Source organism: Styela clava, chromosome 2 (genome assembly GCF_964204865.1).
Source record: "Styela clava chromosome 2, kaStyClav1.hap1.2, whole genome shotgun sequence".
NCBI lineage: Eukaryota > Metazoa > Chordata > Ascidiacea > Stolidobranchia > Styelidae > Styela > Styela clava.
In genome coordinates, this window is record NC_135251.1 from 26,839,266 (window position 1) to 26,853,299 (window position 14,034).

Consider the following 14,034-nt stretch of genomic DNA (forward strand, 5'->3'; position numbering starts at 1 on the left):
AGCGGGATGCAATGAAAGATAATTCAGTTACGAGGACACGACTGAAGCAATCCTAAAATTTCACGGCCAATCCCCGAGGAATGACGCAATATCCATTTATGTTCTTTTGCAGTGTTTCCCACACTTTCACTGGTGATGCGTTTGTGCACCATATTGGATTTAAAAAGGCCAACAAACAACAGCGAAGGAATAAATTCGCTACAGTCAAAGAATTAAACAAGCAATTTGCTTTGATTGCTTGTTTAATTCTTTGACTGTAGCGACTTTATTCCTTCGCTGTTGTTTGTTAATTAATTCAGTCATCGCGATTGGCACTTCGTGAGGACATGTATCTTGTTGTCTCCATAAAACTCTTCCGTCCCCTGCCATGGGTTTGGTGACCCTTCAGTTTCGGAAAATATTTTTGAGCACTTTCAATTCCATTTAAAACTTTGATTTGCACCTGCTAGTTTTCCTGTCGGATGTAAGAAGTGTTCGTGGCACTTAGGGGCTTTCCACGGCCTAAAACTATTTTACAAAATCACAGGCCATTCTTTCCATAAGCTGGACCATTGTTTAAAAAATGTATTTTCCACTAATTATTAAAATGAGTGTGTTTTTCCTGTAATAATCTCTCATACTCGATTGCATGACTGTCAACAATACAGCAAATCTAAACGGAAATAATTTCGAATTCATGCCAAAATACAAACTCAAAAACCCACTTGCAAGTACCCTAAATAAAACGATATACCTAAACATGATTTCAACAAGTTATGTTTCAATATATTTATTTGAAAATGAACTAAAAAATAATCATGCGCAAAGCTCTTGCAATAAGGCGGAACTTGCAGAGAACGGTAGACATAAGTAAATATATAAAACCAATGAAAACGATATCACTCTTTATCCAGCTTGTATTACTATCTATAAAATTCAGCTACAATTTTGTGCACCAAAACCGTCGTCAGCTGTCCGTCAGATGATTTAACTTTGTAGTATTTGTCAATTGTTTCAGGTAGATTCAGAATAGTAATATTTGTATTAAAACAAATTAATTAATATAAATCAAGTTTCAATTATTAGAAGATTTTACAGAAATAGTTGAATAATGTCAGATCTTCATCAGTACATATCCCGTATTTAGAGCTCTCTCCATTCAGACAGCGCTCGTGGATGTCGTTTTAATGATTATTGGAAATTCAAATTAAAAAAAGGTTAAAGTATTGTTGGTTGTATCCCATGCATGTTTATACAACATGATAATGATTGATAGAATGTAACAAACGTGGTTATCCATCATTATGGATTCACGCAACATATATTAAGATGGCTAATGCTTCTACGACACAAACAAAATGATTTTACAACAAGGCAAATGTTTCAGCCATCTTGCTGTAACCGAATCAATTTTTTTTACACGGTTGGAAGCATATGAAAACGATTACTTAATATTCATATTGATGGCGAATAGTAATCTAATTCCACAATCATTGTCCCGCAATTGATACATTTTGGCTGTTTTCATTCTTATAAAGCATCTTAATTCCTTCCTTCCACAAAGGAGTATGCCAACTACCTGGTTATGAACAAGATATGATGGGTAGCTATACATAGTATTCCTTGTCCACCTCCTTACCCCTTATACTGGACTTATTATTACTTTTTACTGAGCCGTTTTTCTTTTTTACAATTGAACCAGCATGTCCGTTGGCATGCCCGTTGCTAACCTTAGCGCCAGGAGCGTTAGGGTCCATATGATAATGATTTTCGTCTTTGTGCTTGTACTTGTAAATGGCAACCAAAAGGATTACTATACAAATAACTGCAGCTCCTACTATTCCCGCAATCATTGCAGTAGTCCCATTTAAAATTCCCCCCAAGAATCCAGTTTTCACGTTTGACCCATTATCATTTGTGATCTTTTTATCTCCATTACTTAAATTTGCAGATCCATTGAATTTTGTGTCGTTAAAACTGGATTCAACTGTTTCAGACGTTGTCAACTTTGGAGTTGACTTTCTTGTAGACTCAAAAGATGCCGCACCAGTAGAACGAGTAATTAAAGGTGGTATGATTACTCCGGGAGTCATCTGCGTATCCTTGTCATCTTTTATCATGACGTTGTCTTTTGATCGGTTGCCTTAGTAGATGAATTTGTAACGATGATTAGTTCAATGTTGTTGTTGTTGTTAACGGTTATGAGTGACATCCACAACGAAAGCAGAAACGTGAGGTCGCCATTTCGTCGCACGGTCGTCATTTTGCAGGAGGTGGTCGGGTAAATTGGGAAGAAAAGGAGAAGAAAATGATGAAGATGTTGAGGGACATTTTAAAATAAAGATGCAAACAATAAACTGTTAGATTGAATTAAGTGGAATTGAAGTTGAAATTAATACATGATAGAAGAAAGATATATATATATATGATGGTATGTTTAGTTTTAAGATTTTGATGTCGTCCTCAAGATGTCATGATTTGTGAGTTAGCAAAATAGCACAAATTAAATAGTACAAAAATAAATGAACGTGAATAATATTCTAGATTTTGCTTTAAAAGCGCGGCAGAAAAACGGAAAATTTTTCAACGTCGCGGTGAAAATCTTATTTCGTTGCACAAAGGTGAGGTATATCTTAGCAGACTGTTTTGTTGCGAAATAAAGCGTCTTGCGTAATTAAACTACGTTATAATTTTTTTAGAAACAAAAAATATATATCATATATATAAACTTTTATTAATATGTTCATCGAAAACAGCGCAAAGTACTAATTATATTTCATAATTATCTGAATGCACCCGAAACGTAATAGCAATTTCAATACAAAACGGGACGGCTAAGATATTTATTTCGACTTGACTAAATTATTTTATAGGAAATGTTGCGTTATAAGACAAATCATAATAAAAGTACTGCTGTCATCATATCCGCATGGTAAGTTTATGTTTTAGGCTGCATAGTGATGTTTTGTTTATATTTTCAAATTTACGTTTATGCGGTAGCATCAATGTACCGATGAAACTATAAATTTAAAAACAGTCCAAATCAGTGACAAAATAAAAACTTTTCCGACTTCCACGCGTGCAGAATTTTCTTCAGAATTTTGAAAATATAGAATAGCTGTTGTAGAAAAGGAGAAACCAACAAGAGAATGTAGCGAAATAATGAGAAAGAAAAATCGAAATTAAGAATAGGAAAGCAGGGAAAAATAAAGAATAAAGTCAGAGCTGTGTTAAAAGGGTGTTGATATATATACGTACACATATAATTATGATAATTATAGAAATTTTCATTTCGCGATGATGGCCATTAGTTGAGCTTAAATATATTTATGTAAATTTTTCGAAATCATAACATATCAACCATATATTCGCATAAATTAATCTTCAAACTTCATATAAGTTTTGAAAATATTTTCCTCCATATTTAAAATCATAAAATCAAAATACCTGAGTCGCCAGAGCAAACTTCCTCGCCATCGCATTCAGTCCCCTTACTTGCGTTCTGGAAACAAAAATTTGTTCGCAAGTTAAAGCATTAATGACAAAAATTACAATTGTGTTGTTATTTATGGATTTGTTGAGTGTACTGAAAAGTAATTCACATTATGCATACACTGTAACATTTCGGGTATAAAATGAAAGTTTTTAAACTACAAGAATATTATTATACATTATATTACCTCCATGGAAACTGGCCGTGTTGATGACGTTGTGAATGTCGTCATTGTTGCCATGGTAGTTGGATATGGAAAATTCCCAGGTGGAGTGGGTACAACTGGAGGTTCATTGATTAAATTTACCTCTCCAATAATCGAGACTTGATTGCTCCCTGAAAAAAAACGGAAATACCATTTGAGCGATTGACAATGTACAAAAAAAAAAGGCCTGAAAATTACTCGAGGGCGGCCGAGGCCAAGAAAAAATATACAAAATGGATATTTTTGCGAATCATATATGTTAAATGCATTACACAATGTCTACTTTACTGAGCGAATCATGTGTATCACTAGCTGTGTCTTGGCGATTAAAGCAAAATATTCGTGCTCAACTCATGAAAATGGCATACCTTTAATTACTTCCATTCATAAATAATAAACAAAATAGTGATTCAATAAATTGAAATTGTTCATTTAGGAACAACGAAATTAATTTCCCATTGATCTCAGATTTAATTCAGAGGACATGCTTATGCTAGAAAACTTCATTTAAATTGAAAACATACAGAATTATAAACATATTATACCTTGAGCAGCTAAGGTAAATACACTGACGTCATTGAAGTAGAATCCTGACATTTGACCTCTGAAAGCTCGCACTACTTTCAAGGCTCTCTTCGATCTAGAATTTCTAGAAGAAGGAGGTTCTAGAGAGCTGTCCATCATGAGCCCACCAACTTGAATCATAGATTGAGAGTTAAACACAGTGTTTTTTCTTTCTGTAAACATTCGATGTTGTAAAAACTGATTTAAAACACATGTTCGAAGCAAATTATTCACATTGGTTGCACCAATGCTTTACTGCAGTTACAAGTCTCAAAATACAGTTTACTACGTTTGAGTGATATAAATATGACTCGAAATGAACCCAAATTTTACACTTTTTTAAAGCAATATTTTTTACGTTGTTTAAATAACTATATCACTTTTACGCGACGTTTCTTACTATTTATTTATAATATCTTTAATAAAAATAAACATTACAGCACAACATGAAAGTTAGCACAATTCATATTAATATATCAAACAAAGCATGCTATGGTATAAACATTTATAACTTTATAACATGTTTGGGTACATCACAACCGACAATCGCAGTTTTAACTTCAACTTATTCAACTGGATTAAATACGGGTATGAAAGAATATAGGCTTCATCATGGCCAGTATAGTCAGTTTAAGTTGGAATATATTATTAAACTTTATATCAATTTATTTGTTGAAATGTTTATGAAAAATAAGATAAACGTTTTCAAATCGTTCTAAAAAACGACTTTTTCAACCAACGACAGCAATATCTAGGTATTCCTGTATGAAAAATTGACCTCAACAAATATAAACAGTATTAAAAAGCAAACAAATTTAAATTGTTTTATGTTGAAATGTATACAGAAACTAAGCCTCTACCTTTTCCATACATAGTGAAAGTCACCAAAGCAGGCTATATAAGATATAATAACCGTCACTTGATTCTACTTGAACAAAACGGTCGAGTTGACAAAAATACTAATGAATTCCTTGTATTTTAAGCGAAGTTAGCAAAGCAGATAGCAAACATACAGCAGTGAAAGTGTGAAACTAGAAATTAGCGACCATTACAACAAAAGATTAGGAGTTGAAAAGTATAGGTATGAAATAGAAATGTTAGTGTATGATGAAAATTGTCCTGGGGTTTAGAATTACAAAAATGGTAAATTTGAACCTTTGTACAGTTGCAACTAAAAAGCAATTTGCGACGATACTGTAATACTGTAATTTGCACTGGTATCATATTATTATCGACTGCAAAAGTGACTGGTTTAAATTTTAAACTTCAGACCTTGTTATGCTCCGATCCTGTATGGTTCTCTATCACTTATACCAACTCACTGTGCGCAAAAATACTACTCCAATTTGAAACGATGCAATTCTAATTTAAAGTCTCATCACCGCAAATATCAATTTAGAATTTTCTACAAACAATCACGAACTTCCTCCAAGCAATAACAACAGTATGCGTAGTATGCTCTTGAATGACTATTTCTATTCCAGCAACCATCAATGTAGTAGAGGATGTCATATAGCAAGCGTACAAAAACAAGCATTTATTATTGAAATATTGAGTTTTGCTGACTATAACAATTTGCATGATTTAAAGTTGCATCTCTCATTTTTATAACAAAACTCTTCATTGTGGGCTTGTAAATATATAATTCACATATCTACAATGTAACTGTACATTTGGACATCGCACAAAACTCAACAAAACGCACGTATAATAATAGACAGTGCTTGATGGTTAGATACACGACAGACGCACAGATATATTTAAATTTAATTATACCTTTCCCTCTTAACCACTGATTCACTGTCGGTCGGACAGCAGGTGGTATAGAGGTAGCAGCAAGAGCAAAACGATTTCGGGCATTTCCTACAAAAATACACATTGGTATTCGTTAGTGGGGAATTTTGAGAGAGAAAAATTTCGAAAGAGGCAAAAGTTGCCGAAATTAGAATGCGAAAGAAGCGAAGTGTGAATTAGTAAAGAAAGTTCTTGAAATTTCAATAAAATAGAGTAATATAATTTTAAATTGAAATCCCAGAAATGGTAGAGGTTGGGGTATATGGGATATTTTTTTTCGTTTCCAGGTGCAAAGCGAATTGATAATATTTAATACCGGTTATGGCGTTAAAAAAAATTGAGTTGCATGAAGGTTCTACGCAAGCATAAGGAATTCGTGAGTAATTAGTAGAATGAACAATCATATCACTCACTATCCCAATTATACAATATGTTCAATATTAGTCAAAATTCGAACGAGTGATTATTATAAAGATATATGGAGAAGCAAACAACTACACATAGAAGTTAATAATGAATAAAGCGTGATAGAGCGCTCATTGGCGTAGTTGTATATATTGCACGTAAATAAAATGTCAAGATTATATCGTGTCACGATATTTACGAAATAGTGGTCAGAATAGTATAGCACACAAGAGGTTAGTAGTAAAAAATGTGATTGTTAGCGCCCTCTTGCGACAAAAATATTCACTCTCCACGTCTTAGTTATTACGCAAAACACACCGAAAACACGCAAAATAATAGTCGGAAGCTGATTGAAGGATTGCCGTTATAAATATAGTAGAACTGGTGTGGCTTTAGCGGAATCCAACAATCAGTTTCTGTTAAGAATGGATTAAAATTCACGACGTCAAAGAATTCTCACCTGTCTGTCCAACACTTCTGATCGGCCAGCTATTGACGCGCATGGTCGCGTTCATCCATTTTCTGCAAATTACCACACGATGATACTGACCATCCACTACACTCATTGGTTCCCGCAATACAACATCCTTGTTGCCAATATTAAACCTCAGAGTTAGTCTTCCATTTTCCTATAATAAATAGAACACAATAAAGTATATCAAGTATCAAAAATCATCTCTCCACTCTACACAAGTAACATCGATGAGAAGCTGTTTGCAATCATATACGAAATCCATCTAACAGCAGACTGTTGAGATACTATTTTACTAGAAGATGACAACGAAAAAAATATTTTTAATTTCTGTTGATAAAGAACTTCATCACAAAACGTTGATTCCAATTTTCCAAAATTTAAAAATAATATATGAAAATGATATGACAAATGGCTTAGTCTAAATAAATCCAACAAACTAATATCTAAAAAAGTTGAAAAATATTTTTGCATTGGGTCGAAATTGGTTTTAAATTGGCTTGCCTGCTTTACTGTTGTATATTTTGAAAACACCGTATGTGCGACAACCCAACTTACAACTCATACCACATTAGTAATTAGGAACGGAATAGGTAGATGATTTGTCGTTACGCTTTCACCTTTTGTAGGTTCGGTTAGATATTGCGATAAATTTAATATTGGCACATAAAAAGAATGTAACATTATATTTAAATAGCAAATTGTCTATCGCGATACAGTATTCATAACAGCAATACATCAGAAAATCGAGCAATATGTTTTTATATGCTGCAAAAACTCCTATGTACACAAGGCGGTCACTTACAATTCCTAATTCCATATAATCCTTGATGGTACTGCTTGCCATGCTACTGATTCTGGCTATAACGCAGTTTCGTTCTTTGGTCGCGAATCCCAAAGCTAAATTGTCTTTACGCGAGCTTGGAAACGAAGCAGACGGCCATTCATAAACTATCATGCCTCCATTGAATCGAAAAGATGGACCTCCTGTGGGTAAGATTATCAAATGCAGTTACAAAGCGTTATGTTTAGTAAGCATTAGTGCTATCACGGACAAAAAAAAATTTCTTGAAAACAATTTAGTTTTTATTTCTGAGAATGTTTCAAAAAGATTGTTAAAAATGTTTATCATTACACTAATTATGTGGTTAATGATCCAATGAGAGTTTGGAGCGGGAGAGATTACGCATGGAATTCTACAAAAAAGTAAAGCAATAATCATGCATTTGATTTATTTTGTTTTACATGGAATAACATGCAAAGCTCGACTGTTTTACTTATTAATTTCAAAAACGAAATATGTTTAAAGTTTCAAAATGATACAAATTAAAATTCTTGTAATGATAAATTTTACTTCAAGTGTTTTGTTAAAGACGCAATCCGCAGTCGTGTTACGGTGTTAAAACTCGTTAAATTTTCGTCATCATTCTCGTGCAATTGAAAAGATAGGTTAAATATAATCCTCGACAAATGAAAAATTTAACAGATATCATACATTTCAGATAACTACATTTCTCCATGCAAGATGATGATTTAAAACATGCAGGAAATGTTCAATAGAATAAGGCTGTGATTCTCTATATGTATATAATACAGACACTCGGTGATACAATCTATGCCAGGCGAGTATGTCCGACACTTCGTGTATGTCCGATAAGTTTGTGGGTATAAAACTAGAACAATGCACATAAATCTATGTTAGTTTTGTTGACGGAAAGATTTCTAAACGCAAACTGCAGGCATAAAATATTTATATCTAAAGCAAGTGCATTCCAAAGGCAGTAGTAAGTCCAGAATTAGTCATTAATTCGGTGTTATATCCATGCCTTTAGTAAGTTAATAAATTCATGCCAAAATATTATTTGTTAATCACGTTAAAAGCGGAAACGTTCTTACCGGTCGATGTGCTCACATCTGTTTGTACCAATAAAATAATAATTATTCATTAGCCGAATCACGCTAAATATTTTTAAATCAGAAAATAATCGGGATATTAATTTCTTGTTTACTTCAGCTTAATTAATTTCGCGCAAATGAATACAGGATATTGAAAAATTAAACTTCATTTAACACTACTTTACATCATGGATCATGTACATAAAACAGTGGTACTTCACTTGGACAGGCCCTCGTATTTTCACCAAAATACAACACAGTACGAATGTAAATAATGTGTAATGTAATGATTTTATAAGTGCTCCCAAGGCATGGTGTTCAGCAAAATGATAGAAGAAAATCGATATTGTAGAGCTTATGGTACTGGGAAATTAATTGCCGTGTTAAAAAATATTCTTTTACGAGGTGCTCGTCACTTATACGAATTACAAACATTTTCTATTTGTATAAAATAATTTCATTTTTGTAATATACTGATTTGGTAGAAATTCAATGATTGGAATTGGTAAATAACAATTAGTTGTTATTTAAGTTTACAACTGCAATCGATTTTCTTTGCATCATTTAAGCAAGCATCTGTGCTCAAAAAGCAACAAAAATCAGAAACCTGGATGTTCATGAAATTCGTTTGAATTTCAAAATATTACAAAAACTACGTTTTAATCAATAGTAGGGGAAAGTATTAACAAAACTTTTTTGGTGTTTCGAATATGCTCAGAGTAAAATGATTTTCAATTGTAAGGCATGACTTTAAACAAACAATATATATTTGTATATAGCTATAAATATAGACAGAACAGTAATCATCTTTTCAAAAAAGTCACGACTTGACGATATGACAACGTAATTAATTAAATTTGATAGTTCGTTCAGCCCATACCACAATTCCCAAAAAATGAGAAGAAAAAGTCATTTATTTTTCGAAAGAAGTAACATCATTTCATTCCTATAAAATTGCCCGGGATAATACTTACGTTCCGTACACGTTTTTCCTACATGTGACGTCATGCTACAATCGCAAGTGAAAGAATTCCATTCTTGAAGGCATACACCTCCATTTGAACACGATGTATTTGTGCAAGGTTCTTTCGGGCCTAGGTTAAATAATTATTCAATGAATATGGGCAATTTAATTTAAATATCAATCGTTCAAATTATACAAGATGTATTTGAATCATGAATTATATATTTAGTTGCAAAATGGCTGATCTCATTTTTGATATATGCATATATATAAAATACACAAATATTCTTCAACCATCTTCGTCGAAAGTTAGCTTATTTTCATCAGCTTACCAATACAGCCGCTCCGTACATCTCCAGCTGATATTATTCTGTCTTTGAGTAGTTGTGGGGAAACTCCATTGAAATCAAAAGTACCCAAACATCCTTGAAAACCTTTGCGAGAAGCTACTCGATCAGGTAGTCCATTGTAATACAAGTCATTCCTCACGCCACCAATGAATAAAAAACCTGGAATGAAGTCACAAATAAATATACCTTGAATCATATCTGTTATTTACCCTGGTTCAATGCAAACTCCCCCAGTATGGGAATTCTGTTGAGTTTGCTAAGGTTGTCGTAATAATACTGTATTTTACGTCTTTTCATACCTTTGAGGTCAAGATTCCTTCTCAAATCATTGCCATGGTGAATTACCATAGTACCATCCACTGACAAAGTGTGCGTATTCGAAACATCACGAACGATCCTAATTGAATGCCATTTGTTGTCATTGATGGGCTGTTGATCTGGTGTGCTGATAATCTAGAAATACAAAATTATCGCATTAATTGAGTTCACCTAATTCGGTTTTAACTTCAGAATTAATCAATTCCTTGTTGCACATGTTCCTATAATTTTGTAGCTACTACAACAGGTATATATTTAGAATAAATTAAAGATTTATGGTGCTCTAGTGACTATTTTCACTTTGTTGACTGCCAATTGAAGTGGTTTAACGTTTATAATATTTCTGTTGAGCAAAGGCTAATAATATTTGATTATATATCAGTATCAGTAGCAAACAAACCCATATAATTTTACCTGTGCACCATTTCCCAAGTTGTAAACGTAGTGTATAAATCCACTAACTAATTCAACAGCAATAAAATCAGAGTCTCGTCCTGCGTTATAAAGAATCAATCCATCCGATACTGTAGTTTTCAAATTAAAGAACAGAGTCATAGACCTGAAAAATTAACGTTATATTAATAAAATAACGTTATGTAGTAAGATCACTTTAATCCAATACAATCGAGCTTGTGCGTTTATAACAACCAATTTCATAAGTGAATCATTAGGACCAAGTTTTTCACCCACTTGTATGCATCAAGAGTAGTAGTAGAAATAAAGCTGTCCTTATCGTTGAAAGTTACTGCATTCGATATTATTTCTGTCTCGCCCCACGTTCCGGTAAATCGGCAAGGAGTTTGTTGTTGAAAACATCTGAATTTATTCACAATATTGTTAGATAATTAAAGTGATATACATACATATGCCATGGACTTTATATTATGTTTGCTAGATTAATGTTATTATATCCGAGTTGCGAATTCTGAAACAAAATAGAAAAAGTTGCCGTACCTTTCTATAAATGCCTCGTTATTAAACATAAGATTTTGAATTAGTCCTGCAAAGGGTGGATCAACTTCCGACTTTAACTTGGGTAGAACTTGTTCCGTCACTTTTCCCAAATGAATTGCATCAAACTGAAGTTCGGTATGACCAACCGGGAGTTCATCTGTAAAGCAAGTATCGTCATGCAAATGAATAATATCGAACAAAAGTACTAATTTATCACTAATATTCACTTTGCCGTATACTTGCTACTCATGCATGTAAGTCCATAACAAGTAGATTCTCGAGATAAAATAAATTTGATAAAGTATGAGATGACAAATCGACTGAGGCCCAAAAGAGTATGAAAGGAAAGCAAAAGGAAATAAAAAATGGGCCTAATGTCGATTGGAAGCGAGAAAGATAAAGAAAAAATATTTGCCGGGAGATATCAGAGCTTCAAAGAACTTGTTAATTTAAATTACGCCTTAGTGCAGTGGAGGAGATTGAAGTTTCTTGCTACCAGAGTGTCAAAATTAGAAAGCGTGTGTATTCAATCCAGATATGTTAAGAATATTGTTGATTTTTATTGCAAAAATAGAAATAAAGCATGAGAGATGAAAGAAAACTTATACTGAAGTAACTCATTCTTGACTAGAATATTTGTATTACTATAAAACTGTGTCACTGAAATATAGTATAGTACTGTTATTAGGCATGTTGAAAGAATATTAAACTATTACAGACCATAATTATAAATGGACCATGGTTTAAGAAAAACTGGTGTATATATAGATCACGTTTGGGTGAATTATAGAACTATTTTTGGCAAGCAAGAAATGAAGACAGCTAATTGTGCAGTGATGTGTATCTCTACAAGGAATGGGTTTACCGTTCAGGGTCAGTCTGCGCAATAGCATCGACCAGAAACTTTCGATCTCTAAAATCAATAAATCAAAAACGTTTTATTATATTGTTGAAGGTTCGTCGAGATCATTGAGATCAGTGTATCGATTTAAATTTTGAATATTATGAATAATGATCGACATGAATATTCAACACGAATTTCAAATTTCCCAGCAGTCATCATGTTATTCTAAAAGGACTCCAAATTCTTCTTGTGCAAGCAGTGAGCCTGCCATCAACGGCACTTTTATAATGTTTTTGTTTTGTTTCAAGTATATATCAGGACTAAGAAAAACACTTTTACCAAGATTCTGATACTACTTACTTCCATCAATTTTTCCGTCTACCTCAAGACTAACTCTCCGACCATGTCTCGAAATCTTTACAGTGTGCCATTTGTTGTCATTTAGACCCGATCCTCGGAATAGGCTATCCGGTCCTTGACCTGACAATTTTGTTCAAAACTTATTTATTTTGTTTTGGTAATATTAGTCGGGTTAACAAATAAAATTTAAATTAACATGATACTTAAAAACAACACAGAAGTGTTACAATCTCAAATTAGCCTTACACGAATGTGTCAAATAAGAGTTAGTATCTTATAATAATGATTTACATGCAATTAAGATGTATCACATGTACAGTACATAGAACTTAATTTAATGATCATCAAAAAAATAACTAGAAAAGGTAATTTGTTTCTCAAAAGATTTTTTTAATTGTGCGTACTAAGTTCTGGCAATAGAGAAAAGCTAATCAAACCTTGTCGCTAATTTATAATAAACGAAAATTATAGATAATACCAATTGAAAAAAAAACGAAAAGTATATTGGATTACTAATTCAACAAAAAAATTGCCAGATTTTCGAATAATAAAATTAGATGCAAAATCTATTGATGACCATTATATGGTGGAATAATCGGATATAAAATAATTATATAAGTATCGAAGTAATGCGGAAGAATTTTTTCAAACGCAATAATGAGAATTTAAAATATTGTTTTAGTTCAATGTCACCTAAGAAAATTTATATATCTGGCCGCATTGGTGCCTAACCACTTTATTTGGGGAATTGTGTCCAAAATGATGAATTGGAAAGAATGACCCGAATGTATGAGTCAACTAAAGATGATCTCCATATTATATTTTTTGACTGAACTCAATTTTTCTTTACTATAAACTGTAATCGAGACACTCGCTGTGTTGTATATTTAAGTTCAGAACAGCCTTTACTCAGGGCCAAAATTTTTCACCCCTGTGTCGACAACATGTAAAAGCTTTTTGCCTCTTCCAGTACGTGAATTATTGATGTTGTATGTAGACGGTAGGTTCCATATTTTTATTGCCAAAATATATTTTGCACTAAAATCATCGCAGACAGTTGAAACATTGTGAGGTCGACTAATCATTTATTATTCGTCTTAAATAAACTAAATTCGAGACGATCAGGTTTCACTGCGGACGGAATTAGGATTTTCCTTTCAGACTGTTGCAATGTCATTGGTTATTCAAGTAGTGTTATTTGAATAATGAGCACAACGGAACTCTTCAACATATTAGAGGGAATCACAATTACATCAAACGGTATCATATGATGTTTGATTTAGATTTGTATTGTAACAAATTAGTAACTGTCTATTTGTATTATTATACTTGATTGGAGCTCGTACATCGTGGGTCACATAAAAAAATCCTATAATTCTATATATACCCAACAGTACATATTTCCTTTCTATATACGATTTTACTGAAGTATTATT

The 14,034-nt window shown here is 32.8% G+C and overlaps 1 protein-coding gene across 10 annotated transcripts in view; it reads right to left on the reverse strand.

Annotated features, from left to right (window-relative positions):
* Window positions 1–753: 753 nt before the first annotated feature.
* Window positions 754–14,034, reverse strand: part of LOC120335643 (neurexin-1-like) — a 55,015-nt gene continuing 41,734 nt past the window's right edge. For 7 of the 10 annotated variants that reach the window (XM_039403197.2, XM_078110027.1, XM_078110026.1 and 4 more), the window contains 15 exons: window positions 12,599–12,718; window positions 11,395–11,551; window positions 11,131–11,256; window positions 10,855–10,999; window positions 10,422–10,575; window positions 10,105–10,281; window positions 9,783–9,902; window positions 8,809–8,826; window positions 7,718–7,899; window positions 6,901–7,069; window positions 6,018–6,104; window positions 4,223–4,414; window positions 3,660–3,808; window positions 3,427–3,481; window positions 754–2,122 (listed from right to left, as the gene is read on the reverse strand). In XM_039403197.2, the coding sequence (XP_039259131.2) occupies window positions 1,587–2,122; window positions 3,427–3,481; window positions 3,660–3,808; window positions 4,223–4,414; window positions 6,018–6,104; window positions 6,901–7,069; window positions 7,718–7,899; window positions 8,809–8,826; window positions 9,783–9,902; window positions 10,105–10,281; window positions 10,422–10,575; window positions 10,855–10,999; window positions 11,131–11,256; window positions 11,395–11,551; window positions 12,599–12,718 (2,387 nt within the window). In that variant the 3' untranslated portion in view covers window positions 754–1,586. Of the gene's footprint in view, window positions 3,098–3,426; window positions 3,482–3,659; window positions 3,809–4,222; window positions 4,415–6,017; window positions 6,105–6,900; window positions 7,070–7,717; window positions 7,900–8,808; window positions 8,827–9,782; window positions 9,903–10,104; window positions 10,282–10,421; window positions 10,576–10,854; window positions 11,000–11,130; window positions 11,257–11,394; window positions 11,552–12,598; window positions 12,719–14,034 lie in introns of all 10 variants that reach the window. The other 3 variants (XM_078110028.1, XM_078110023.1, XM_078110025.1) reach the window with 3 other exon arrangements.